General features: G+C 37.3%; 3 protein-coding genes and 1 long non-coding RNA gene across 6 annotated transcripts; all 4 read right to left on the bottom strand.

Moving 5' to 3' along the window:
• Positions 1 to 6,539: 6,539 nt before the first annotated feature.
• Positions 6,540 to 9,034, bottom strand: LOC130988234 (heptahelical transmembrane protein 1-like). The gene is made up of 4 exons (XM_057912024.1): positions 8,471 to 9,034; positions 8,295 to 8,387; positions 7,588 to 7,651; positions 6,540 to 7,299 (listed from the first exon to the last, which is right to left on the bottom strand). Exons 1-4 carry the CDS (start codon positions 8,776 to 8,778, stop codon positions 6,634 to 6,636), a joined length of 1,131 nt encoding a protein of 376 aa, XP_057768007.1. The 5' UTR covers positions 8,779 to 9,034; the 3' UTR covers positions 6,540 to 6,633.
• A 2,111-nt stretch (positions 9,035 to 11,145) lies between these two features.
• Positions 11,146 to 19,294, bottom strand: LOC130988232 (probable sucrose-phosphate synthase 1). 2 transcript variants are annotated; one of them, XM_057912022.1, is made up of 13 exons: positions 18,842 to 19,294; positions 18,662 to 18,751; positions 17,609 to 17,850; positions 17,249 to 17,312; positions 16,385 to 17,083; positions 15,644 to 15,757; positions 15,304 to 15,435; positions 15,028 to 15,204; positions 13,807 to 13,860; positions 13,665 to 13,727; positions 12,616 to 13,560; positions 12,103 to 12,230; positions 11,146 to 11,528 (listed from the first exon to the last, which is right to left on the bottom strand). In XM_057912022.1, exons 1-13 carry the CDS (start codon positions 19,022 to 19,024, stop codon positions 11,249 to 11,251), a joined length of 3,171 nt encoding a protein of 1,056 aa, XP_057768005.1. In that variant the 5' UTR covers positions 19,025 to 19,294; the 3' UTR covers positions 11,146 to 11,248. The 2 variants fall into 2 exon arrangements, with proteins under 2 accessions (XP_057768005.1, XP_057768006.1); XM_057912023.1 differs by lacking the exons at positions 18,662 to 18,751; positions 18,842 to 19,294 and having other exon boundaries at positions 17,249 to 17,322; positions 17,609 to 17,741.
• Positions 19,295 to 22,395: 3,101 nt separating this feature from the next.
• LOC130988231 (uncharacterized) lies at positions 22,396 to 25,446 on the bottom strand. 2 transcript variants are annotated; one of them, XR_009090024.1, is made up of 2 exons: positions 25,108 to 25,446; positions 22,396 to 22,679 (listed from the first exon to the last, which is right to left on the bottom strand). It is a non-coding gene; the product is annotated as an uncharacterized LOC130988231 (long non-coding RNA). The 2 variants fall into 2 exon arrangements; XR_009090025.1 differs by lacking the exon at positions 25,108 to 25,446 and adding an exon at positions 23,297 to 24,090.
• A 247-nt stretch (positions 25,447 to 25,693) lies between these two features.
• LOC130990408 (uncharacterized mitochondrial protein AtMg01250-like) lies at positions 25,694 to 26,352 on the bottom strand. The gene is made up of 2 exons (XM_057914646.1): positions 25,836 to 26,352; positions 25,694 to 25,716 (listed from the first exon to the last, which is right to left on the bottom strand). The coding sequence occupies exons 1-2, from the start codon at positions 26,350 to 26,352 to the stop codon at positions 25,694 to 25,696; spliced, it is 540 nt and encodes a 179-aa protein (XP_057770629.1).
• Between the last annotated feature and the right edge of the window lie 1,446 nt (positions 26,353 to 27,798).

Raw genomic sequence — 27,798 nt, 5'->3', positions numbered from 1 at the left:
CGGCACAAAGGGTGGAGGCGGCGACCCGATCATTGAAGCCAAGATCTGCACCGTCTTCTCGCTCAAGCCGCTGCTACTAGGATTTTTTTCTCCACCACTACAGTGGAGGCGATGGAGAAAGGGATTTGCAGGTGAAGGGCGGTGCCGATGAGGTGCGAGGGTGGAGGCGCAGGAGGGTGGAGATGGTGAGGTGCGGTAGTGGAAGCGGTGGAGGCGTGAAGGGGGAAGCGGAGTCGCCGTGCCGTCGCCGTGGAAGATGAGAGGCGGCGAGGTTGTAGCAACTGAGAAAGAGAGAGCAATCGGGAGAGAGAGAGGGGGTGGAGTGATTGACGAGTTAGGGAGAGAGAGTGTTTTCTTTTTAATTAAAGTAGGTTTTATTAGGCATTTTATTAGTGCTTTAATTAAGATTAACTATCCCTTATTATTTCCTAAAATAGAAACGAGCCATTATTAATGGGACAACCCGAAATGGAATACGTGCCATTAATAGCGGGACGGAGGGAGTAATAAATTTTATTTTTATACAAAATATTTTTAAAATAATAAATATAAGCATGGGACACAGTGGCACACATAAAATCATGGGACACTGAATCTCATCCCGCGAATGAGACCGTACCTTCGTGTACCTCCGTGTTTCATTCTTAATTTTTATATTTTATAATTGTTTATTATAAAAATAAAAAATAGTACTCCATCGGTCTTAATAGTAATGTAATGTTTCATTTATTTTTTGGAACGTTTCAATACAAATATCACATTCCCTTTTTGACATCAATGTGAAACCACAGTGTTGTTTATGTGCAACGGAAGAAACCATCGAGCACTTATTTTTTAAGTGTAATTATTATGGAAAAGCGCGGGATGAACTGAGTGACAAACATGATTTTCGTACCTCAATTTCACATGATTTGTTGTTATTTCTCTTCATGTTTTGCTTGTGAATGCTTGTTTGTGCCCTAATGTTTAGTTTTATGAAGATTTGATGCTTGGTTGTAGATTTGGTGTGATTTCAGGAAAAATCAAAGATAAATTTGAGAATTGTGAAAACATGAGGTTGAAGTACATCTCAAGAGGAATCCGTGAGCACAAACGACGACCAAATCAGAGCTCGGACGAGAGAGAACGGAGCCGAATAAGCGGACTGCGCACAAAGCCCAAGACCTCGCGGTCCCGGTAGTGGCCGCGGGCCGGGCCTCTGCTCCAAAATCGTCCAGAAAGCACGAACGCAGCCGCGGGCCCGACCGCGGACCTCTCCAACAGCTCCCCCACGGTCCTACGCAGCGGTCACGGTCAAACACGAAATTGATGCTTTTGGTGGGGCCCATACGTGATTTTCAGCTCTTAACCCCTTTTCTTCCCTCATTTTTCACATAATCCACCACAAATCACCTCTCCAAACCCTGACCTCCATTTTTTTTTTCTCCTCCAACCCACCAATCTCTTTTATCATTTTCTCTCTTCCACACATTAGAACAACACCAAAATCAAATAAAGAAGATGAAGACTTGGAAATGAGCTCATCAAGATTACATGATTGAAAATCAAGATTATATAATTTGTCTATAAATCTCTATCTCTTTATATCTATGTTTATGTTTTCTTATGACTTGAGATTTGTTTTTATTATGAATATGTTTGGCTAAAATCTCTTATCTTAGGGATTAAATTAGATGGATTTGTAATTGATTGATTTACTTGTTCAATATATATCTTGATTGTGCTTATTAATTGTTATATTTTCAAGCACTAGATTTATCTCTTGTATGATTGGTTGGCCACCTTTTGTACATTTCTAATTTGTGATTTGAATCGGGAGATGATAATTACCATAGATTAGGAGTTTGATACACATCATCTCAATAATATAGATTTGGGGGCTGAAAATCGCGTCTGGGCCCACCAAAAGCATCAATTCTGTGTTTCTCCCGCGGTCACGGCCGTGACCGCGGCGTAGGACCGTGGGGGAGCTGCTGGAGAAGCCCGCGGCCACTACCGGGACCGCGGGGTCCTGGGCTCTGTGCGCAGTCAACTTGTTCGGCTCTGTTCTCCCTCATCCGAACTCTGATTTGGTCGCCGTTTGCGCTTACGGATTCCTCTCGAGATGTACTTCAACCTCATATTTTCAAAATTCTCAAATTGATCTTTGATTTTCCTTGAAATCACTCTAAAACTACATCAAGCCATCAAATCTCAACAAAATTCAAATTTGGGATACAAACACTTATTCACAATCAATTCATGGGGAAAAATGACAACAATTCATGCAATATTGAGGTACGAAAACCATGTTTGTCACTGAGTCAATGGTATAATATCCAGATAAAGGCACATTCTTGGACAGAGGAGAAGATTTTTTTTTATTAACTCAATGCTGATCAAAATCTGGGAAACAATGACTTTATAGAGCAATGATAGCAGTGTTACTCTATCATATTTAAAAAGAGGGGAATGCAAGGAAGTTCAGAGCAGTGAAGCAGGAAGCTGAGAGAGTAAGCAGAGCATGCATGATTATATTGGCCATGAGATGTTCAAAATTTCCTAAGTTAGCTAGATTGCTTCAACATTAAAAGTGACATTGTAATTGTTGTTTGTTCGTTTGTACTTTTCAACTGTTACATTTGGTGAAATAAAATTTTATCTACCATATATATATATATATATATATATATATATATATATATATATATATATATATATAATTTTCACCAACCCATTTTATCTACCTTTTACACATTTCTTAATCTCCGTGCCAAAAAGCTATGTGACATTACTATTGAGACGGAGGGAGTATTATATAATAAATTTTAATTAATATTTATTATTAAAAATAAAATATATATATTCTAATTTTAAATTAATTAATCAAAATAATTTATTATTAATTCAAATAAACATAAAAAAATTCTAAACCCTAATTAGATGAGTGAACCTTTATTAATTATTCCTATCCTTTTATTATATTAAATATAATAAATTAACATAGAAGAAAAAATTAATTAAAAATTATGTGAAATTATGAGTGGAACACGGTGGTACACGCTAAATTGTGCGACAGAGAATCTCATATGATATAAAGGACTCTTAAGTGGCCTCCACTATTTCAGAGTCACTTTTTCATGATGGGCTCTTTATATTCGAAGTTTCTAATTTTATTTTTAATTTATATATTTTTAAAAATAAATTAAATATTAAAATTAAAATTAAAAGAATTACATTAATATAAAAATTAAAACCGTACATTAATTAAAAAAATAAAATTACAATAAAAATAAAATTGAACATTATATGAATTTACGCACCTGATTCACGAATCCAATTTTTTTGGGGGGGGGAGGATTCGCCGCGTGGCGAATCGCCCCCGCCCCCTACGCATACCCGATACTGCAATGTGCTATTTTTTAGAGAATCCATGCATCATAGGTCACAACCATCTTTTAGTGAAATTCCAACTCCGCCGGAGTCGTTGTCGGCGTATTCTTACCCATGAGGATGTAGTCGGCGATGTCTCTTTATGTTTGAGAGAAAACATTCATGACTTTGACCATGTTTTCCATGGTTGTGACGACTATTTCTTGTTTTTTCAGAAATGAAGGAAATGAAGATGAATAAAGATCTACTTTAGAGATTTTTAAAGATAGAGCTATCATGGCACCCACCAATAAAAATGTGGATTCGATAAATGATTGGGTCATGTCCTTGATGCCTTCCGAAGAAAGAGTATACTTTAGTTTTCATACAATTTGCAAAGAAAAAGTTGATCTGGACAATGAAGTATTTTAATTCAATATCTCAACACGATCAAGTGTTCAGGAATAAAGATTATCGAGTCATGAATCAAACTGAATGAGGGGTGCATGCATCATCTTGTTTCTCGAAAAATATCGATCCTCAAATGAGTTTAATTTGCAATGGTACTAGAATAATAGTAACTAAACTCGGGGACCATGCGATTGAAGCCAAACTCATTTCAGGAAATAATGCAGGCAAGAAGTTTCCTATTGTCAAAATGATCATGAGCCCATCGGATTTCACTAAATTCTCCGTCAAATTTCAAAGGAGACAGTTACCCCTTTGTTGGGAACCTTGTGGAATATCCTAACCCTTGTTTTGATGATACCAAAATTCATAGGACTTATATGTAATAGACTAGAATCGTTTTGAACTCAAGTGTTAGAGTTCGTTTCTAGTTTAGTTGCGGTGTCGAAGACTGAAGACTGAAGAACGAAGACTGAAGACTGAAGACTGCAGTTACCAACTGAAGTATTAGTTGAAGAATCAGTTGAAGACTGATTATTTAATGCGCGCAAAGGACTGATACTAAAGTCAAGTATCAGTTGAACATTCCTCCTAGGACTGATCTTCCAACGTTCAGAGGAAGCCACGTACGCACAAGTACAGCCGCATTAAATGCAGAGATCTCAGAATATCTTATCTCTGCAGAGGTCATTCCTATCTGGTGGTTACTTTTCAGAGATGTCACATCTCCTGTCCATCAAAGAGAGTCGTTTCCACACAGACAAGGAACCTCGAAGATTGAAGCCTCAGCCCAAATTCGAATTGCTCTCCAACGGAAGAAATCTTGAGGATGATTTACGCCAATGGATCTATTCAAGAGTTCTCCTACAAATAGCGCTCGAGGATCACTTCAACCTTCACCGATTCAACGACATAAGCTGAAGCTCTGCCAAAATAGCTACTCAGCCTAAAGCTTAACCGCCCCAAAGGTTGAATCGAAGAAGAGAATTCCAAAGCCAAAATCAGTCACTGCTGATTGCATACATTCTCTTAGACCCTAGGCATATATCTGTTTACCTAGAAGCCAAAGGTCAAACTTGCTTCAAAGAACTTGTTCTTTGTAAGTATAGTTGGCACTCGTTCAAACCTCCTCCCCATAAGAGTGTTTGAGTGGTTCGGAGTTCAGGAAGGTACTCTGAACTCTGAGTGAAAAGTCTGAGCACGAGGTGTGCTTAGCAGGGAAATCCTACGCGAGGTGTGTGGGTGCTGAAGAAGGGTTTTCTTCAGTTTACGGTTGTGTGCACCAGGCAAGCACACGGGTACGGTTTGCAGTGCACCAGTGAAGCACTTGCGGAGTGGATTGTTGGTCTGATCAACCAACCGTGGATGTAGGAAAGGGTTTTTCCGAACCACGTAAAAGTCTCTGTGTTATTTACAGCTTTCAGTTTTATATTCTTACTTGTGCTATTTCAATTGATAAAACTGAATACTGAATAACAGCAAATAGAAACCTTAATCCAACAACCTGCTCCACCGAGGCTATTACGAAACTAAGTTTAATTTTCGCTGCGTATGATATCAATCTGACTGAACTATCCTCTGATAGTAAGGAAGAGTGATATCATCTCTATCTTTGCAAACACGACTGAAGCCCTTACTTGGATCAGTTAAGTTCCAGTAACTTAACTGATAACTCATTATTGAAGAGCTTTCAGTATCAGTCGTCAACCCTGTTGGTCAAAACTGATTTCAGTAAAACAGGAGTCCTTGTTTGCGTGCAAAGTTTCGTTTTGATCTCTAACTGAGATCCCTCTGATTGAGGTCAGTAGATTAAGTCAAAAATAGCATATAGGTGTATTTCCCCCCCCCCCATACACCTATTCGAGACCCTCAGGACCTAACACCCTTGAGTGTTTATTTTGTTGTGACGATAAACAAAAGTCAAAGGTCAATCTCTTTCAAATGTAGGTCTATACCTACCGAAATCTGTATTCAGCCATGGCACGGGTCACTAGCAAAAAAGGTCTCAAAATATTAATATGCGACGAGGATGGTCAAACACACAACACAACGACTAATGCGGTGTACGATGGAATTTTCTATAGATTGTAATGTAAGTATAATATACTTTCGACAATCTTATTGATTTAATAAAATTGAGAGCCTTTTACTTTGTCAAAACGTAATTTTTACGTTGATGCTCAAGCACATTTTCAAATTGCATTTTCACATTTCGTGAAAACAAAAAGGTCTTTACTTTTTAATTAATCTCATTATTTGTTTTATGGTTTATGTGATAAGCAATGCCGCGCGAACTCTCATGCATATGTCTACTAGACCCTTTAACATTGACATCTAAAGTTGTTTTATCAAAAATAAGCAAGCACTTTCTCGTATACTTTTTTAGTTGTTTATTTGTACAAAAATGGTACTATTAAATTTTAAAATTTACGTTGTTCATGTTCTTGCAGAAAATACTTTTCGTTGTGGAGAAAGCAATGAACAAACCTATTCTTTTATATACTCTTTTAGTATAGTTTGTGTGAACTTATTTTTCAATAATACTTTCATTCATCATAGCACTTATTCTAATTAAATTTGTTAACATTACCACTTCATAATGCATAATTTAAAAATTTATTAAATTTTTAAAGTTATTACATTCAAGGAATTCGATCGGGTTAACCGCTAGTAATTTAATTTAAAATAGGATGTCATTGATTTCACTCGCATGTACACATCTCATGATCGCGATTTGTAGGGTTTTGTTTTTGGAGCGAGCATTTTAAACAGGGTAAGTATTTGCAGAAATAGTAATAATGAATGAAATTATTTAATGGAAAAAGAATGAGCAGCATGTGAGTATGACTATACACTTAAATTAATTAAGAAAAGTCAAGCAAAGGCGGCGCAGGCGGTCCTGGTCCGGTAGGTGAAGAAAACCTGGGCGGCGGCGTAGTGGGCGAGGGCGCCGACGAGGACGAAGACGTGAAAGATCTGGTGGCTGTGGCCGGCGAGGTCGAAGCGGCCGGGCAGCCAGCGCTCGGGCACGCGGGTGACGTAGAAGAGCGTGCCGAGGAGGTAGGAGGCGGCCATGGCGGACTCGTAGGCGAGGATGAGGTCGCGGTGCGGGTCCCGCCAGTTGAGCACGAGGGCGTGGAGGGCCGGGAAGAGCCCGAAGAGCCCCATCGACACGAAGAGGAGGGCGCGGAGGGGCCGGTACCGAGGGGCCGAGAGGGGCGGCGACAGCAGGGCTGCCATGGTGCACAGCCCCATGGCCGTGATCCCGCTCAGGTACAGCAGCTGCCACCCGGGGCTGCACTGGAATATGTAGTAGATCGGCGGGAAGAAGGAGGTGATGATCATCACCGCGATGCCCACGTAGTCCAGGCGGAGGAGCTGGAGGCTCAGCCGCCGCGAGTGGCACGAGAAGAGGTGGCACACGCTGCTGCACAGCAGGCACAGCATGCTGCCGCACAGGAACACGTACAACGGCCACCGCCGAAGCCCCCCGCCCCCGCCCCCGCCTTCATTCACTTCTACCACCCATGGTGTTGCCACCTACATGCATGTTTAATTCATTTAATTAACTTGCATATGTGAATTGAATCATACTCCCTCCTTCCAATATAAATGTCTCATAAGTTTTGAGCACGGAGATTAAGAAATGTGTAAAAAGTAGATAAAGTGGATTGGTGAAAATTACTTAAATATTAGATATAGAGAGAGGATATGTTATCAAAAAAAGGAATGGGACATTAATATTGGGATGTCCCATTGTGAAAACTGAGACATTTATATTGAAACGGAGGGAGTATATATATATATATATATATATATATGTCTTACCCGTGATGTTGACAATGACACCAGGTTCTTGGAGGCGTTGCCTTCTGCAGTCGTTGGAAACTGCCTGCACTCACAAGTTTTACTTAATTACTTATTAATTGGTGAATGGTGAGATTTTGAAGGATTGGAAATTAATTGATGGCTTATTTGATTAATTAGTTAGTTGATCTGTCATCTAATTCAAGATGATGGGATAACTCTATGATCATGACTAGTTCTAGCCAGATGGTGAATAATTCTGTTTTGCTTTCTTTTCTTCCATTAATGCTAAATTTAATTCGATTTATGGAACCATTAAAACACTCACTGTTTAGCGAATGTGTTTGCAGTCACCTAGTCTAGGGTAACTCCCTCCGTCCCACTTCAAGTGATCCAATTTCTATTTTGAGTTGTCTCACTTCAAATGACCAAACTTAAATTTAGAAATAAAATTAGACATTTAATACTACGTCTCACCACTATTTTACACCTTTATGACACATTTCTTAATCTCCGTGCTCAATTTTTTTGGGTCATTTGAAGCGGGACGGAAAGAGTAAGTTGCAAAGAAAATTGATCCACAAAGAACAAGAGAGAGAGAGAGAGACTTAATTAATTGCTTAAATTCATTGCAAGAAAAAGATTTGAGCCGCCTTCTAAAATCCAGATTTACAATTTCTGCCTTAATTCACACAAAACATTTATCAGATCAGTTGTTGAAAACTTACTCAGAAATCATGGCAATGAAATCTGCGACATGAGGCACATGGATTAGATTAGCAACTGTCAATCCCACAAATAACATGAATCCCAGTAAATGCCTGCAAAAAAATCAAATCAAAATACAAATAATCATCATTTAATTAATTACATAAATCGAGATTTAAGATCAAAAAACACTTACGTCCAAACATTAAGTGTCTCATTATGCCACCTAAAAATGCTGAAGAGGGCTTCTTTGAGAGGCCAATTAGCCCTATAATAATCCAAGATATACTCATTATCCTTCATGTATTCCGGCAGCTCGTTGAACGATAAAAATCGGTAATTTTTCCCATCATCGTCATCATCATCATCAATCGTCGTCGTCTTCTTCTTCTTCTTCTTCTTTTTCTTCATCTCCGTCACTGCTTCCGATTCACTCAAGAGATAAATCTTCCGGTTCTCGTCATGATCCATCTGGATTTTCCTCCTCCTCCAAACAGTGATCATGCTGGTTTTCTCATGCACAAAATCCTGATTATGGATTTAGCAAGAAATGTGAAAACCCTAGCTAGCTATGATCAATTTAATTTATGTTTTGTGTGATGATAGTCGAGATGTGGGATTGGAATTTTGATGGGAGAATATACGTGTGTGTGGAGAAGAGAGTAATGAGCAACTAACTGCACCAACAACCCAAATATATAAAGGAATGGGTTTGTTTGGTTGCTTGAGTTATTTGACTGTCTCAAGAGTTAGGTTTCACACATATGGGTAGGTTATCAATAACTTCTCCATGCTTTCCTTATTCATTTCATTTTTTGTGGACATACATACAACATGTATTAATTAAGCTCTAAATTAATTAGACGTATCTTACAATGTATATACTCATCTATATTTTTTATTTTCTTATAAAAGGGATTAGATTATAATTCTTGTGTGATCGATTGCAATAATTTCGTCTCTAGTGTTTAATTTATTGACTGTATATTTTTTGGGAGTATGTAACTTTTTGGGGGTAGCTGTAAAGTGATGAATTATTTTTCAAAAAAATATATTTAATTTTTATTCGGAGTGATAATACATTTCATGCTCAATTAGCTCTTGCAAAATGGAGGCGTTTTTATTTAGAAGTTCAATAAATTTTCAGGCCTCTAAGATTAGGTTGGAATAAAGCTAATTGCCACTACGGAAAAAAGTCTTTGTGGACGGTTTTAGATGATTAATATATTAATTTATTAATTAATGTAAGAATGAGAACATGACTTTATCTAAGTAAAATTTGTTGTCCTAATTACCACCAAAGATATTATAGGACACCTAATTAACATTTTTTCGAATACTAATTTTATTGATTAATTGTCGTATATATACTTTTTATATATAGTTGTCTATGTTAGGATTGAGTTGAGCATTCTCAACCGGTTTAAAATAATTAACATATATATATGTAATACTCTTACATTGTTAGAAATTCAATAAACAAAGAATTTATTTTCAATAAATGATGAAGTAAATTTTTGGTTTTACTTAAAAGATTTTGTCAAATGAGTAAAAGATGTTGAGTGTTTGTTCTGTTTTATAATGGGATTGCTTTGAGGGCAATGGTAGTTAAATTGAAAAAATTAAAATCTATTAATTGCTTATCTTTTTAATCACTTCGAAGTTCAATTAAAGAAATGTTTAGTTGTAACACTTTTGTTGGCTGCGAAAAACGAGTTTCCCTTAAGAAACTGCAAATTAAACAATGGACCACGATTTCTTGCACACATGAATAACCTCATATATAAAACTTGCAGTCCAATTCCTTCCATTTCGGTATACATTTACACACATTTACGTCAGGATCAAGTGATACCCTTCATTCAGATAGTATCGTATATTCATGCATTTTTGTGTATAAAACAATGCAGTATTATATAAGCGATTGTTTATAATATTAAAAATCCTTTAATTAATTATAAAATTAGCTTAGTAATGAAAAATCAAGTAAATATGTGAGACGCGTATATCTCAAATAATTTACAACCAAAAAAGAAATAAGAAGAGGGAGCCCATAATGCATGTTGAAGTGTCGACATATAACTAAATTAAATGTTTTCGAAGAATGTAGCGTGCCAAAAACTGTTGGGAGGTGTTAGTTATTGAAGTTTATGAATATTAACTACCTATACCTTCCAAAGAAAACAACCCACACCTATATGAATATGAATGGATGACTGTGTGCTTCAATATTCAATTTGTCTATGTATAATGAGACACATGGCTGACATGCTGCAAAAGTCAAATCTTACGTGGCCTTAACATTGCATACGAATTAATTAAATAATAAATGAGGCAAGTTCAAATAAGCCTCTCGGGACTCATATTATCGTTGATGGAAATAATGTAGTTCGTGTGGGTGTAATAATTAGTCGAAACAGAGGGTTATCATGGAGAAAAAAAAAAAGGGCACCCATACAAATTCCATGTTAGATGTTAATTTAATTAGACTTCATTGTACTCCCTCCGTCCCAAACGAAATGTCTTGTTTTCCTTTTTGGGCTGTCCCAAACGAAATGTCCTGTTTCTTTTTTTGGCAATACACTCTCTTTATATACTTAATATTTAAATAATTTTCATCAACCCACTTTATCTACTTTATACACATTTCTTAATCTCCGTGCCGAAAAGAAATGGGACATTTCGTTTGGGACAGAGGGAGTAGTTTAATTAAAGGACTTCATTGTTGAAAGATAACAAATTATTGGGTGGTGAGCTATGTTAACTTACATACAATTTATACATGTAAAAAACAATACGTAAACTTTACTTGAGATGAGCATCCAAAAGATAGTAAATAAACGTAGTCCATATATACAAGGAGCCACAGCATACACAACATATATATTATATAGCCGTAAAAATCAAATACTCGAATGATATTATTATTAACCATACATGTACATGAAGGTTATACAGTAAATGGAAAAAGAAGTTACCCCTTGAGGAGCCCTAGCTCTTCAATAGAAGCTCGGAGGTCCGAGCTGCTGCAACCTTGGGAGGTTCGGACGATATTGGGGCTGTCGTTGCATATAACGTCAGCAAGTGGGTAGGTCCGGTTAGCATGAAGTTGGCTACTCGCACTGCTGCAGACGCCACTCAACACGACAGACTTGTGGACGCCCCCAAGCAAGCCTTCGTAGTCGGTATCTCCACTTTCCCCAACAATGACCGCCACTTTCGACAAGTCCATACCCCACCGGAGATATAAATACCTGAACAACAAGTTCCCCATAATGATTTACTGTCTCATTTCCCTTATTACCTAGTTGAACATGTCTATATTCAAGTGTGGGCAAATATTGGAGTCTAGTCTCATGATTAAGTGCATCAGACAAAAAAGCTAAATCAACTAGTCTCAAATTCCTACTCGAAAAATTTGTCTTAGAAGGGTCCACGTATTTGCTACATATGTAATACGTCAATACGACAACTACTTCATCGTGAGGTTTAGCATCATAAGAAGTAGATAGTGATGCACAACGGATATCTCATTATGAACTCTTTGATCATACTATTTATTCAGGAAGCAAATCCAATGGTTAATATGCTGTCGTCTTCTCATCTCAAAAATGAAGATGGTACTTTACTATGGTCAAATTTCATTTTTAAATCAAAGATTTACTTTGCTATGATCAAATTTCATTTTTAAATCAGAGATGGCACACGAGGGATGATATGATTCAGGCAAAGTCCAATATTTGTACAAAGAGGCATCATAAGACAAATCTATTTTTCCTGATAAAAAATAAAATAAAATAAGACAAATCTATTGATATTGATCTTCACCTGAGAGCTTGGGAACGAGATGCCAGGACTGGGATCACGTTTATCTTGCTTCCATTTTGACAATAGATAACATTACAACGTAATGCCTGAATTCTCATCAGCTTTCTCAAATCCTTTACGGGAGGGATCTGCAAAAGAAGACAAGTTATCAAGTTGCATGATGCTAATCATTGATATACAGGCAAGGCAAGGCAAGGCAAGGCAAGCAGAGCAAGCCAATACAAGAGATACTATATACTCCCTCCGTCCCTCAAATATCTTCCTAAGGGAGAGTGACACGGGTTTTAATAAAAGTTAGTTGGGTATTTGATTAGTGGAAAATGGATCCCACAAAAAGTGAAGATTGTAAGGGTAATTATTTTCAAAAATAGGTTAGGAAGATGTCTTGGGGACGATTCCAAAATGGAAAGAAAGGAAGATGTTTGAGGGACGGAGGGAGTAACACCTAATATTTCAAGCTTGAAATGATAGGCCTCAATGCCGAGGAAACAAAATATGACGTAACAACTTTACCAGTCCAGGCTTGTGAACTTTAAACGAGTAGCAGTAGTCAGCTGAAGTTTCTTCATCTTCAACAACAATGTGTTCTTCCTTTTCTCCTTTTTTATCAGTTTTAGAAGCTGCCCAACGTACTAATGTCTTTCTCAAACCCTCACCACCCCAGCGGTACTCAATATGTGAATGATAATATAAGTCTACCACAAAAGGGCTGTCTTCTGAATGAAGAGATGAATAGTAAAGATCACCACCACTGTTGCAAATGAACGAGTCAAAGTCAGTAGGTTTCAGTCCTTCGGATTCCAGAAAGGCATGTATTTCTGTAATGTTGAGTGATGTTGCTAATATAAATCCCACCGAGCCTTCGGTCCTTTCTATCTCTAGAACCTCAAAGATCTTTCTAACTGATTCAGAAAAACCAGAACTTGCATCAGAGTCCACAGCAATCACAAAAATTTGTTTCCTCCTCCTCAAAGCTGGGAACTTAGCAGTATTAGAGTTCTGATCTCCTTTTTCATTAGTAGAACCAGATTTCTGAGCACTCTTTGCCATACTCTTCGACCATGTTAGCATAGCATTTTCTATCTTGCTTCTTTGATCTCCCGAGTCTATGGAACCATCAATATTTTCTCGGATGTCAGTCTTATTTCCATCAAAAGAGAACTTTAAGTTCAATGATATATCATGTATGTCCCTCAACGAGTCATTTGGTGAATCTGACTCAGAACTTTCATCATCACAGCCGTCATTGTTCTGCAGCCAACGAGGTTTCCTTGGTTTGCAACTTGCGATTTTGGAGAGATAAGTTTTACAATGTTCTGGCCATGAGAAAAGATAAATATTCTTCAATCCATTTGCTCGACATTTAGCCCAGAGATGCTTATCAGCAACCAGCTTCAAAAGAGCATCGGCTATAGCTTGCTGATCATGGGGATCAACAAGGATACTGTTGTCCAGTACCTGCAATCAACAAAAAGAAACCAATGTATATATAATCTCTAGATGAAAAATTATGTCCCTTGAATCCTTATAGGAAGAATATGTATCAGGAGAAAGTGAAATACCCTGTCTATGTCAACAGGGCCACCATTTTTTGTTGCAACAATAGGTAAACCATGTGCTGCAGCCTGTTACAGAAAACAAAATGGTAACCAGCAGAGAATTGTATATGTCAAGGCTTAAATAAATCGTAAAAACAAGGGATACCTCAATCAGTGTAAGCCCAAAGGGTTCGATAAAAGCTGGATTTATGAAAACCCCCTGTCAAAAACAATACGCTTAGGCTTTAACTATAACAGTGTTCTGTAAATACCAAAATAAAGGATACCAAGAAAAGTTGTGTCCAAAGAAGCACCAAGGAAATACAAAAGAATAGGTACCAACTACCAACACATGTTGTAACATAACATTAAGGAGCAGTTTCACAAACATAAAAAAAACAAAACCTCCAAGTCCTAAATATATTGGAGGCTTATACTTAGATTTCAATTTCCACTCTTTTGCATCTTTTGATAGTTCATGTTTGTTGCCTTTTTCATATACCGACGAGCATAATTGCTTCACCCTTCCTGTCATATCTAACCATAAAGCCCACACAAGAAAGTAATCAGTACATCATAGTCAAGTGGCACCAGAATGCATGGGCTCTAATAGAAGGTTTGAAATTCTTGCTTTTATCTCTTCCATAAGGAGTAAAAGTTTTATTTCATTCTCTTCACACTAACATCATTCCATGGTTTTTAGACATTGCAGAAGGGTCATGTGCAGATCCTAAACATATCCATCCATATCTATGAATCCCATTACGGGGTGGAATTAGTTATTTCAGCATAGAAAAAGTTACACATGCTTTCTCAAATGTGCTTTAAGAAAATAGCAAGATGTTATTCAGAGAACATTCTGAAATGCAATTGTTTCTTTGGGATAATAAGCACTACTGTTTCTTTGGGATAACAAGCACTACTCAATAAGGCTACAGTATGGGGGCTAATAAGTGGGTTCACAGTTTACAACCTGGCGTGACTTCTAACCAAACCCCAATATCAAACCACACAAGAAGAACCGCTGTTAAGGCTTAGCACTACTTCGATGTTAACTTACAAATTAAACTAACTAAACATCTAGTAAGTTGGTATAACTATAGATACTAGATGTCTTCAACATCTTGAAAAAAATACATTTCACTTATGACAGACCCCTCCAAGAAAGGCCAATCTATTAGGTCAAACTACTTGTTAAAAAGCACAGAAAGGGATTAGAACCTCGCTGCAATTCTAGAAATAAGTTTTAAGTCCCTCGCTGCAATTCTAGAAATAAGTTTTAAGTCCAGTCAAAACACTAGCACTGAAAGCTACCCAGACTCTAATAATGTTTGCTTGCTTACTAGCATGGCTAATCAGCTCTAAACCAAAAACATGTGAGGGGTACCTTGGTCTTTGCTGCTAGACGATATATGTCAGGAACATCTGACTGCTTGTGGTGTTTAGGATATGCCACTTGCCCATAGAGATCATACTTATCAATCAGCTTAAGAATTGACAGAAGAACAGAAGCATTTGGGCCTGACATTTCATCAATATTATCACGACTTCCCATTATTAAGGTCTGCAAAAGACAGAGAAAATTAATAAATATAAAAAGTGAGAGTAATAATCTACAATGAAGTCGAGAAAGCATTCACCAATCTAAGCTTTTGTTACTTACAAGATTCGCTAGCTCCCTTAGAGGTCTGCACTCCCCAAATGCTTTCACTAAGGTTGTCAGATTTTTCTTTGGATCTGGCCTGGCAAGTGCCAGAATCATAGGCTTCCTCGGGTTTGAAAAGAAACGCATTATCTGTGTACAATAGATACAGTCTTCATCAACAGTGTACACTCTTTAAATTTTCTCATAGGAACTCAATTATCTATTAGACACTTGCCAGGACTTAGAAATAATTATAAGCAAGGAGATTGGTTAATATATTTCACAAACAGTTAGCTATAAAATCCGTAAAAAAAGTCTTGTCATATTGCTGATTTAGTGCACGGAGGATATGTCTAACCTCAGCCCAGATTGGTGGATCTGGAGACTTCCCATCTTCGTTTGGTTCGGGTTCAGTATCCATGTCTCCATCATGTGGAATTATGTGATGAAATTCCATTCCAGGTGGGATTACCTGCAATAAGAAATTCACTCAGTGAAACAGTAACAGTAATAAGATTTACCTCCAACTGCAGTGCAAGCTCTAAAATTCATAGAAAAGTTCTGAAAATACAGCAATATATGATGAAAGAGAGTAACTTCAAGATAAATCATTAGAACTTTTCTCAAGCTGAAGGACGAGTTGGTTTCTATAATTTGTCATGAGTGAAGCAAAACTAGAACGTGAATATTTTCATCAGTATTGAAAATATGAATGTAGATCAGTTATAGAAAGCAGGATACTTGGTTACAGCATGTTAATGATTAAAGCAAGAATGCAGTTTCTTTTCTTTTTCTTTAGAAGTTGGAGGTGGAATCATTGTGAAAGAAGGCAAAAACCGCCTTTGGCAGTTTTACCAAGTGAAATCCACATTGAGCTCTCCACAATAAATCTTTGAAAGACCAGAATCAAATTGAAACCCAACAAGCAAACACAATTTTAGCTTTATACAACAGCCTATGCAATATTTTCCAAGAAGATATATGTATCAACCGAAGGTGCAGAACTAAGTAATTTCAGCCAACTTTAATCTCAAACACATGATTATTGAATAGATGAGATCTAGTCAACTTCATCCCCGAAATAGTAAAATATACTTACAACCATGCGAGGCATGAACCTTCCATAGCAGCTCACATTACGCTTAATTCTGGCTCGTAGTTTACGCTCTAATATTGGGTCAAAACCATCATACAATCGCCACTGCTCCTCTATCTCCTGTCTGGTGCTGGTAATAACTAATTCAGAGGCATCGAGGGATAACTCTTCTGCCTCTATCCTTCGCATGATTTTATAAGTAGAATTGATCTCATCCCTCGACACTCGACCTTGTCTCAGAAGTTGTTCCAGTTTATCACGGCCCAATGAATGGCCAGTGAAAAGCATGGGAACATTCAGGGCACCAGATAAAAGGGCAGCAGAGTCACCTGCATCTGCATAGTGACCATGGATAGCTACAGGCCAAACTGGATGCCCGTTAGCAATTTGTTCCCCGAGAACCTTTGACATCTGAATAATATGGTTAAGAGCACCATCTACAAATTCAGGGATGTAAGGCCACAGTAGCTCTTTTTGTATATATTTATCTTTCGGCCCAAAAGGGATCCGAACTATGTAAGCACCACTACTCTCCCCCATCTCATCCATCAAGCCCTCATAATTTCGCGGTGGCAGCATCTCCGTGGGTTCACCGTAGCTGCAGTCTACTTCCGGTGATGATACTTGTCTAGTAAGTAGATCAACACGATATACACCTGGCATTGAACCCAAAGCTCTTGCCAGTTCAACAACATACTTTACCTGGAGGAAACATTGAAAAAAGTCATCCTTACCAGAGAGAACTTATATGATGCATCGAGTGGTAATTTGGTTCTTTTGGAAGTAATAATTTATTAAAGACATATAATAACTAGAAGTAAAACTTTAACAAATAACAATGAGAAGTTCAATGGAATCAGCCTGTACCTGGCCACCAGTATCAGAATCACGGCCAAGCTCCATGTTTTCACCACGTATCAAACCATGAAGGCTGCAAGAGTCTAGTTGTCAAGAAAGCATGCCACTAAGTCCAAAAACTTTTTGAAAATCAATTCACAAATGAAACTTGCATGCTCCAAATTCAGAAAGTTCTCATTCAATAGTTTTGCTGACTCAAATGATGGCAATAGTTCTTATTGAACTTCTAACTGGGTGATACCAGAAGAATGTGCATATGATTGGCATTTGAACTGGAGAGCATCACAGCCAAACAAGTTATTTAACTCCGGATAACATTTATATTAGTTCTTCTCATCCCATTAGAAAATAAATGAATCCAACCCATACCTAATCAATACAATGTATAACTTTTTCCCCTTCTGTTGACTAGCCCAGGCCTCCATGGTTTCAACTGAACTGATTCTAGGCAGGCGACCTTTATTGCTTTCTCCATGAGATGAAAGGTCACTTACTACATCCCCTTTCTCCCCCTCAGATAGCTCCTCAGACATATCAGCAACTGCTTCTCTCCGACCTCTTTCTCGCTCAAGCCGCCGTTTGTTCTTTCTCTGTGCCTCCTCCCCCTCGAGCTAAAAACAATAATTAGTTTCAGACGGGTTTTATGCACAATATAATTTTTGGCCATTATAACAGAAGAGTATCTGCAAGTGTTGAAAAAATCCACGCCTATAGCAGTTTGGCATGGGTCCGCCCTATCATTGAATTCAAAGAAAACAGGATGATAACACTCATAACTTCTGACTTCTGAGAACTAATATACCGAATGGGGCAGAAAATTTCCAGAAATCAGCAAGTATTGGTTATGGGAGCCTCCAAGAAACTACACTACAGTCTACAATATAAGATAATTCACCACTCCAAACTGCATTTTAATTTATAGTAAGTAAAATGTCTGTGAATAAATTCAGGATTTCCAGTCAGTGATCGCCTATTTCACAGCAAAGTTACGAGACAATAATGATATGGAGAGCTATTGCACATGGTCGCTATGAGTTTTTGAATGACATGCTAAAATATAAATATTGACGTTTGCCAACTTTGGTATATGAAATAAATAGACTGATGAAAGATGACAGAAATTTTCCAATTTATTTCACATAGACTCTAGCATTGGCAATCAAACACTGTTTTGATTACCTTCATATTTGCATTTCTTTCTTAGTGTCAATAAAAGAAGCTCATACTTTTGTCCTTTATTTTACTATTACAGTAAGCAACAATTGACTAAATAACTAACAATCATAAAGAATTCGAACTAAATAGCTAGAAATAAAACAAATTTAGCATCAAATGTAAAGTCATCTGCGACACATACACACACTACAGCAGTTGTCAAAACCTACAATCTTCGAGGAAAGTGGAAACCAAAAAAAAAAAAACCTGTTTTTTCTGGCGAGCCAAATTCCAAATCCGCCAGCACATGTTCTCCAGCCTGGTGTTCCTCTCCTGCGGACTCCGCGTCGCCTGCGCCTACAAATCCGCAGATTCACAGACATGCATCAAACGCGTCCTATACATTTCCAGAGTGACAGAGAAAAAACGCAGTGAGAATTAACATACTCGAAGCCATGATCGGTGGAAGTCGGTCTCGTCGAATCCCGTAATGACCTCTTCAACGAAGTATCTGGTAGGGCTGAACCTCCCCCTCTCACGCAGCAGCAGAGATGACTTGGCTTCGTCGATGCCGGGGCCAACATCTAGAATCGCCTCCAAGTAGCTGTTTATCCAATCATTTCCCGCCATCGATCTGCCGCTTCTGTTTTGTTTGCGCAATTGATGATGATCAGTGTGTGTAGAGAGAGAGGGAGATGGGAGACAGGGAGAGGATGTTTCTGGAGCTGATGAGTGACACCTAAATAAAAAGAAATTGTAGAGAGAGAGTGAAAGATTCTGGGAATATTGAGAGAGAGAGCACTTGTTTATTACGTTTCGGGATTATGAATTTGAATGTTTGAAGATTATTATTTGAAATACTAATAGGAGTAGTCGCTAGTTAACTTTTTTGTGTTAATACACCCAAGTTTTTAAATTTAATCATTCACTGGTTTTACTATAAAAGCTGAATTATATCATACCATCATACGTGATTAATGCATAAATTATTAAAACGCCTTGAATTTGAGTACATCTAATGCCATCTTTAAAATTTAGTAATTATTAATTTATTGAAATGTATATAAAATTGCGTACTATTTTAGGAAATCAGAGAAAGCAACGTGGTGGCAGTAAGGATTTGGTCCACTGAAAGTGCAGTCATTTTTGGTAGGCTTTTATTCAGGTTGTTTGCCACATTTCAACAGTCATCCATTTTTACTCATTTATTTATTGATTTCGATTTGAAAAGGTAACGTTGGTTTTCCAATTATGAAATCTCCTGCTACTTGAGCTAGGCTACTTAAACGAATAACAATTACTTTTTCTGTATATTTTAATCTTTATGGTTTGTTTACTTTGATGAAAAAAAGATTAAAAAAATATATCTTTCATCATTTTTATATATTTATTATGATATACTCCATCCATTTTGTAAAAATAATTTTAATTTTCCTTTTTAGAGTGTCCACAAAAAATGTTCCTAATTTATTTATGGACAATATCCCACAATATACTACCTTTCATATATCAATTTATTTACATATTCTATCATAAGGTGGGACCATCTTCGACTCACAAAATACATAATTATCATTATTAACACTAGAACTTTTTTTTTCACTTAGGCTGTGTTTACTTTAAGGTTGCGTTTACTTTTATGGATAAATTTATCCATGAAAAATGATGGATAACAAAAATTTATGTCATTAAATGTCTCTTTTTTTTTTCAACATGACACAAAAGCATTTTTCCTTCCTTATTTTCACTTCAAGGATGGATAATATTATCCCTTGGAGGGATAATATTATCCATCCTTGAAGTGAAAATAAGGAAGGAAAAATATTTTTGTGTTAAATGTTGGAAAAGAATGGAGATATTTAAAGACATAAATTATTGTTATACATCTTTTTCCATGGTTAAATTTATCCATCAAAGTAAACACAACCTTATAATATATTTAACCACTTTTATTAAAACTCGTGCTACTCCCTCCTAGGACTATTTTTACAAGACGTAGGGAGTAAAATTTTCTTTGGACAATGTAAAATATTTTCTCGATCAATTCATTTTCACTCATTTTCTTTTTAATGTTGGATAATAGTGTGAAAATATTTTTCAATATTTTCTTATTTTTTTTATCTCCAATAAATACATATGATAAAAAGAAATAAAAATATAATTTTTTTTATTTTTTTATCCATTATTTTTCAATAAAAAATTTACAAGTAAAGTAAATGCCATTTGAAAACGGCAACAATTGCAAATGTGATACTAATATTTGTCTTCTAAACTCTGTATCTACTTTTGATTGGAGAACGATAGAATCCTAGAAAGAAATTGGGTCTACTCACTTTTAATATGTGATACGTAAGAACTCTTCCTCCTTTACTCTCAAAAAAAAAAAAAAAAAAAAACTCTTCCTCCTCATCTAATCTCGTCATTATTTTTGTTGGTATGAACTGTATATATTTCAATTAAAGTAATAGATATTCCAAATTAATTTAACTTGCAAGTCTTGCATGATCTCAATCACCACTGTCATAATCTCTTCAACATTGATGCTTGAACAACTCCCATCGCGTCTCTTGTGCATTTATTTTGCTGGTAAAATTTTTAGGGTCGTTTATTTTAATTGTAAACTTTTAATTGAAAAAAGAATAAATTAAAAAAATGAGAAAATATTATTTTTCTCCTTATAACAATAATTTTTCATGAAACTATACAATAATTTATAACATCTGTGCCGCAAGCCTACAAATAGACATATTGCTGGAGCATGCAAAAAATTTTATTATGTTCGGATAAAATTTTCCATCATACTAATAAACATGTGAAAATGGTGACAAAGTATAAAAAATATTTTTTCACTTATTTTTCATCAAAGTGAACGCATCTTTATAGTTTAATTTTGCATGCTCTAGCAATATGTCTATTCGCAGGCTTGCGACACAGATTTAAAGCTGTTATTTTTTTTTTTGATCAAGCAATTTATTAATCAAAAGAAGGTACCAACAGTACCGAAAATTACAACACTCTCGAGATCAAGTCCTCGGAGCTCCAAACAGAAAAATTCATCTCCTTGTCAAAAATACCAAAAGTTTTATACCAACACCAAGTCCTAGCTTTAATCTCTAAGATCACATCCTCAACCGTCCATTCATTTCCTTCAAACCTTTTGTCGTTTCTCTTCTTCCACAGAATCCAGCAACTACCAACCCACACCATCTTAAGGAACCTCCTAATCTTCTTTTCATTGCCAACACAACAGAACATCATCCAGTGCGCAGTAACCGAGCGAGGGCGAGCTGTGAAGACCCCTAGCCACTTATGTACGGCATTCCACATCTCTTGCGTTCTGGAACAAAGGGCGAACAGGTGATTTGAGGACTCACCGTGTTCATGACAGAATGAGCATTGAAGCTCCTCTTCTTCCAAAGTGATCTTCCTCTTCCTAAGATTATCGCAGGTTGGCAGACGATCTCGTAGCAGTCTCCATGCCGTGACCAGGGCTTTGTGTGGTGCGGGCGTCTTCCACACCGCAGCCACGGGTTTCGCGGATTCAGACCCGCCACGTTACCTAACCTCCGTTTGCAATTCTCGACAAACGAGCTTCCCGCCCCCCCTCCACCGACCGCAATAACTTTCGACCACCAGCTTGTTTTTAACCCTCTATTCCCACTGAGCCTTATGCCTCCCTCCCCCCACTCAACATCACCATAAATGGATTTCACCACCCTTGCCCATAACAGACCCCTCTCTTCCCAGTACCTCCGGATCTACTTGACGACAAGTGCAAGGTTAACCCACTCAATGTTTCGGAGACCCATCCCCCCTTCTTTTTTACTAAGACACATATCTCTCCACTTCACCCACGTAATTCTACCGTGACTCCCATTCCCCCTCCTCCCCCCCCCCCCACAAGAAATTGCAAAACATAGAATTCAAGGAACGCACTGTCACAGCCCACTATCCCAATGACGGGTTAACCGGGGTTATGACTTGGGGTGAACAATAAGAAATGGAAATGGACAATTACTTAACATTAAAGTATATGGAAATGTCACTCATAGATAAAATGCTAGGATCATATATGATTATTTGGATACACATAATTGAGAACTGATTAAGGTGGTTACCCAATAACACGTATCACAACTTCATATCATAGAGCTATCTTAATCAAAGTGTTTTGCAGCGGAAAACGTGTGAGATATACATATGAAGATGTATACTCAAGGTTACATTTCTTGAAATGTCAAAGGAACACCCGCTCAACATCATTCCATTCCATCAACTGCTCAACCTGCACATTTAGAAATACATGCAGGGCTGAGTATAAAAATACTCAGTGGGCATAGCCGAAAATACAACATGCATACATATATAAATTGAACTGCCATAACAGTAACACACAGGGGTTTTCTTAAATGACCTGTGCTTACTAAAATATTTCTTTCATTTTCATAAAGTCGATCGGCCGATCATTTTCCTTCATATGATCCATATCTGTTCCTTTCTGTCACGCGCCGGGAAGGAGGCCTCCTTACCACGGACGCCAAGACCGGTCGCAAGCGACTCGCGGTCTCCATGAGTGTACACGTTAACCCTAGCTAGCGACCTTTGTCTAGCATAGGATCCCAATTGGATTTCCTTTAAAGTTGGCGAACCAACACAGATAGGATACATATAAAAACATAAACATTTTTGGCAGTCAATCATTTCATAAACATTTCATTTCATTTCATAAACATTTCATTTCATTTCATAAACATTTCATTTCATTTCATAAACATTCCATTTTCATTTGGGCATAATAATAAACTGAAATTAACAGTTAAAATCATCTCATGCATATATTCGTATAAGAGGCCTACGACACGCAGGGGATCTCTATATACGTATAGTAAAAGTAATGCCCACCTGGATAGGCAAAGCCTGAAGATCATAATCACATAACCTGTCTTGGGAAAACAGTGCTAATCCCCTTGGTCCACAAAGCCTACAAGAAATTCTATTCTTAATAGGTCTCCTTGAATCTAATCTTAAGTCATGGTGTAGTGCTTAACATTCTATGATTCACTTAGCCGGGTTTTTAATGAATAAATAATTAAAAACATTTCTCTTGAGTTAAGAACACCAACAATATTCTTACTCATCTTTCTTTAATAATTGGAATTATAAATAAAACCAATTAAATCATAAATACTTTTTATTTCATGATGCAAATGAAATGTCATGTCATGCTTAGCATATGATAAGTAATTACTTAAAATATGCACTTAATAATAATTTAATATTATTATAAAAATTATCCTTTAAATAAATTAATCAAACTAATAATAGTTCAATTAATTAAAAATAAGAAAGCCCAATTTAATTAATTGAAGGCAATCCAAAGTCTTTAAAAATAATTAATCAAACTAATTAATAGTCTAATTAAATAAAATAGGGAAGCCATTTAAATAGATGAAATAGAGCTCATGCTTAAATAAATAATAGCCCATATAAATTTAAAAGATGAGGCCCAACTCAATAAAATATGAATGGCCCAGACTGAATAAAATAAATCGGGCCCAGCTAAATAAAATTAAAAATCGGCCCAAGCTTTTAAAAATCGCAGCCCAAATCTATTTAAAAATCGAAGCCCATCACTCATAAAAATCGGCCCAAATACTCGGCCCAAATAAGGAAATAACAAAGCCCAACCTTTAAAATTTTCGGCCCATATACTCAAGCCCACTCCAAAGCCCAACACCCCCAACCCTTCTTCTTCACATACGCCCCCCCCCTTTTCATTCTCAACTCTCTCTCTCTCTCTCGATTCGCCCCTCTCTCTCTCAGCCATAAGTTCCGCCGCGGCGGCTCCGTCTCCGGCGAAAGGCCGCCGGCTGGTCACCCCTCGCCTCCCCCAAATCACACGCACACACACACACAACTGCAGATCTTACTCCCTCTCTCTCTCTCGGACTTCACGGCCGCACGCCCACCACTCCCGGCGGCGAGCGCCGCTCCGGTCACTTCTCCCTCGAATCCCCCTGCTCTCTCTTTCCCCCTTGGCGACGACGAGTGCCGCCGCCTCCCTCGGCCTCTCTCTCGGCGACTGCAGCAGATAGGCTGCCGCCGATTCTCCCTCCTTGGAAACGGTGAGATCGCCGCTCCCTCCCTCACTGAACTCCGGCTGCCACGACCAGCAGCTGGTCGCCGCCGCCGACGCTCCTCCCTCTCCTCTGCTCAACCTTGGCCGATGGCACCGCCATCGCCGCCCTCAAATTCCCAGCGAGTAGCAGCCACCAAGCTGCCACCACCGCCGCCCATTTCCCTTCTGTTCTTACTCAGACGGCAGCAACGAGCCACCGCCGACTCTACCCGATTCTGACTCCGGCGAGCAGCAGCAAAGGGCCGCCGCTGCCATCGCCATTACTCCCCCGCCAGACTCGACACTTACAACTACACAGTCCACACCCGACAAAGCTCAAAACTCAAGTTTGAAGCATGCTTGTTTATCAATATCTATCTCATTGCTTTATTCTCAATTGTAAAAACATTTGATACTTTTGCTTAAACACATATATGGGAAGATATACAAAGATATATGCATATGTAAAGTTCATTTCTTTATTCAGTCCAGTGGATGGGTTGTTGTGGTGCCTTTGTCTAAAACAAGTCATGAAAGAGGTACATGAAAGTGTAATCCGTAATTTGAAACAACTTAGAATTTGGAGAGTAAAAACCTTGATCGAGAGGGATGCTCAATTGTGTGTGCTGAAAATAGGTGAGGGAGATGAGCTTGATGTACATTCTGAAAAAGCTTGCTCCTGAAGTTGAGTTTCCATTCGTTTTTGCGAGGGATTTGTGAGAAGTGGGTGGGAGATTGAGTAGAAGTGGAAGGGGATGGGTGAAGTATATCAGTGGGTGTGCTACTGCATGATTTTTGCAGGGAGTTGGTGGTGGGAGTGGGTAGTGATGATAACTTTTCAAAAAGGAGGGAGTAGGTGGAAGAGTAGGTAGATGTGGGAAATTTGGTGGAGAAATTAAATATAATAAAATAAAGTCTTCCGGGTTATACTATGAAAACTGTAATAATCGTTCAGTGTTCGTTAAATAAAATAGTTCGTGTAAATGATCGATGCTCAATTAAATAAATATGTAATGCATATAAATTTAATAACTAAATTTACAAATGTTTTTTGTAAATCATTTGTGTTGGAATTAAAAATAAATTCTTTTTCTCATTCCGGCGTGAATCATCTTAATTCTAAGTTCAAAATAAATTCTAAATTTAACTCAGGGAAACGGGGTATTACACGCACAATGGCTTTAGGTATAATAGAGAATGAAAGCTGGTAAATAGGTATAGCTTGCAGAGTAGCCTTCACCAAAGTGATTCTTCCTGCCAAGGACAACTTTGAGTTCTTCCAGCTGTCGATCCTTTTCCTAACTTTTTCCTCCAGATACTTACAGTCGACAACGCTCTTAAGCTTTCCTCCAACCTTGATCCCTAAGAATTTGAAGGGAACTGAACCCACCTCGCACTGAAGCTTTGCAGCCCACCTTTCCGTAGTTGCATCATCGACGCCAATACCCACCAAACAACTCTTCCCAAAATTCACTTTCAGCCCTGACATGAATTGGAACAGTTTCAGCAGATGTCTCACAGCCTCAGCGTTCTCCTCCTTTTTGTCCAAAATAAAGATTGTATCATCTGCATATTGCAGATGGGAAATTTTCACCTTCTCTCTGCCAATCTCTACAGGATGTATCAGCTTCCTAGTCACTGCTCTATCCGTGAGTGATTGCAGCCCTTCGGCGACTATGAGGAAAAGGAAAGGCGGCAAAGGGTCTCCTTGACGGAGACCTTTTTCAAGGTAGAACTCTCCTGACGGCGACCCATTAACCAACACATTCGCTGAAGCTGAGGATAAGCACCCTTTGATCCAATTCCTCCAAGTTGGGTGGAAATTCAGTCTCTCAAGCATAACATCGAGGTAATCCCACTCAACCGAATCATAGGCCTTAGCAAAATCGATTCAGTAGATTTAAAGCTGTTATAAATTATTGTATAGTTTCATGATTTAATTTGATTCAGTGGATTAGGTAGGATTATTTTTGTGATATGTTCGTACACTCATATTGTATGCAGTTACTTACTCGACAATAAGTATTTGATAATAGGTGTCCACCAATCTATGTATATTAATAATTTTAGTTATGTTCAGAATTCATGGTAAATATATGATTTAATTGACACTTTGATTTTATTTGTATAAAGGTCGAGAATTAGTGTTCAAGCTCGCTGCATTATTCAAAGATTGAGAGAGAGGGTGAAAAAAAACATCAATTAAACTCACTTTATCTAGTTATTCATTTGAAATATGTATCATATTATGATGAATTTGTGTCTGCAAAAGATCAAATGGCTTTACCGGAAAATGACGGATCAGACTCTCACATATCACAATATAAGCAAATTAAAACAAATATTCAAACAGATATTCAAGTATACCTTTCACTGTTTTCAATTCTACTTTAAACTACTGACTTTTACCAATTATTAATGCTCAAACTATAGAAAAATATGCAAACCTACCAATCCCTGGACAAATTAGTTAATACCTAAAATTTGAATAGAATTGTCACAAATTTCGATATGAAAATACATGTATAACATTTTTCTAATGCCACATAAATTCAAAATAATATCGTTTTGAGGCTGAATTTTTCTTAAAAGTTTTTAGCAATTGAGCTTACATAGCATTAAAGAAAATACACTTACACTTAGATTCCAAAAAAAAAATACACTTACACTTGTATTTCTACGTCAAATTCGAAACGGTTCCATTTAATTTTCGATATACAGAAATTTATATTGAGATAAATTTGAATAATTTCAATAATCCGAGATATAAAAATCGATTAATGTATTTATGTATTTGGAAAATAAGAAAGATCCATTCTGTTTTCATTTTCTGCTGTTACTGAATGGGAAAATCAACTTTTTAGAAGGAACAAGGAGACAATAATCACATGAAGACCAAATGAAGATTGGGAAGTACCAAAACTGATGGGCACATGCAAGAAAGCGACACGTGCTTACATTCTAAACAACCATGTTCCATCTCACCTATTTTCCTTTCCTCTCTCTATTGCAAATAATTATGCCTAGGTGGCGCTAATGTATTAGTCTTATTCTCGACTAATCAATATCTAGCTAACACCTCCTTTCAAGTTTCAAATATCTTCGAAGTTAAAATCATAATACAAGCTACAAATAGTTATCCAGTTGTGCGCGTATGTTGCCTAGCGGTAAAAGGTTAATACCCAAAAAAGTCTTGGGGTTCAAGTTCTTCGATGCATGATTTTTAAATTTCTTTATGTAATTTATCAAAAAAAAAAAAATTATTCAAGTTTACCACAACAAATTA

The sequence above is a fragment of the Salvia miltiorrhiza genome, chromosome 6 (genome assembly GCF_028751815.1).
Source record: "Salvia miltiorrhiza cultivar Shanhuang (shh) chromosome 6, IMPLAD_Smil_shh, whole genome shotgun sequence".
NCBI lineage: Eukaryota > Viridiplantae > Streptophyta > Magnoliopsida > Lamiales > Lamiaceae > Salvia > Salvia miltiorrhiza.
This window is presented reverse-complemented; position numbering and strand designations above follow the sequence as displayed.

Excerpts from the sequence above, each read along its gene's own strand:
- LOC130990408 (XM_057914646.1), bottom strand. The coding sequence starts at position 26,352 with ATGCTTGAGAGACTGAATTTCCACCCAACTTGGAGGAATTGGATCAAA. Across the intron at positions 25,717-25,835 it reads GCTTAAGAGCGTTGTCGACT|CTTTCATTCTCTATTATACC; the intron begins GTAAGTATCTGG and ends CCTATTTACCAG.
- LOC130988232 (XM_057912022.1), bottom strand. The coding sequence starts at position 19,024 with ATGGCGGGAAATGATTGGATAAACAGCTACTTGGAGGCGATTCTAGAT. Across the intron at positions 17,084-17,248 it reads ATTCTGATACTGGTGGCCAG|GTAAAGTATGTTGTTGAACT; the intron begins GTACAGGCTGAT and ends TGTTTCCTCCAG. Across the intron at positions 13,561-13,664 it reads GCCCTGTTGACATAGACAGG|GTACTGGACAACAGTATCCT; the intron begins GTATTTCACTTT and ends TGTTGATTGCAG.
- LOC130988234 (XM_057912024.1), bottom strand. The coding sequence starts at position 8,778 with ATGATCACTGTTTGGAGGAGGAGGAAAATCCAGATGGATCATGACGAG. Across the intron at positions 8,388-8,470 it reads GAGACACTTAATGTTTGGAC|GCATTTACTGGGATTCATGT; the intron begins GTAAGTGTTTTT and ends ATTTTTTTGCAG. Across the intron at positions 7,652-8,294 it reads TTCATTGCCATGATTTCTGA|GCAGTTTCCAACGACTGCAG; the intron begins GTAAGTTTTCAA and ends TTGTGAGTGCAG.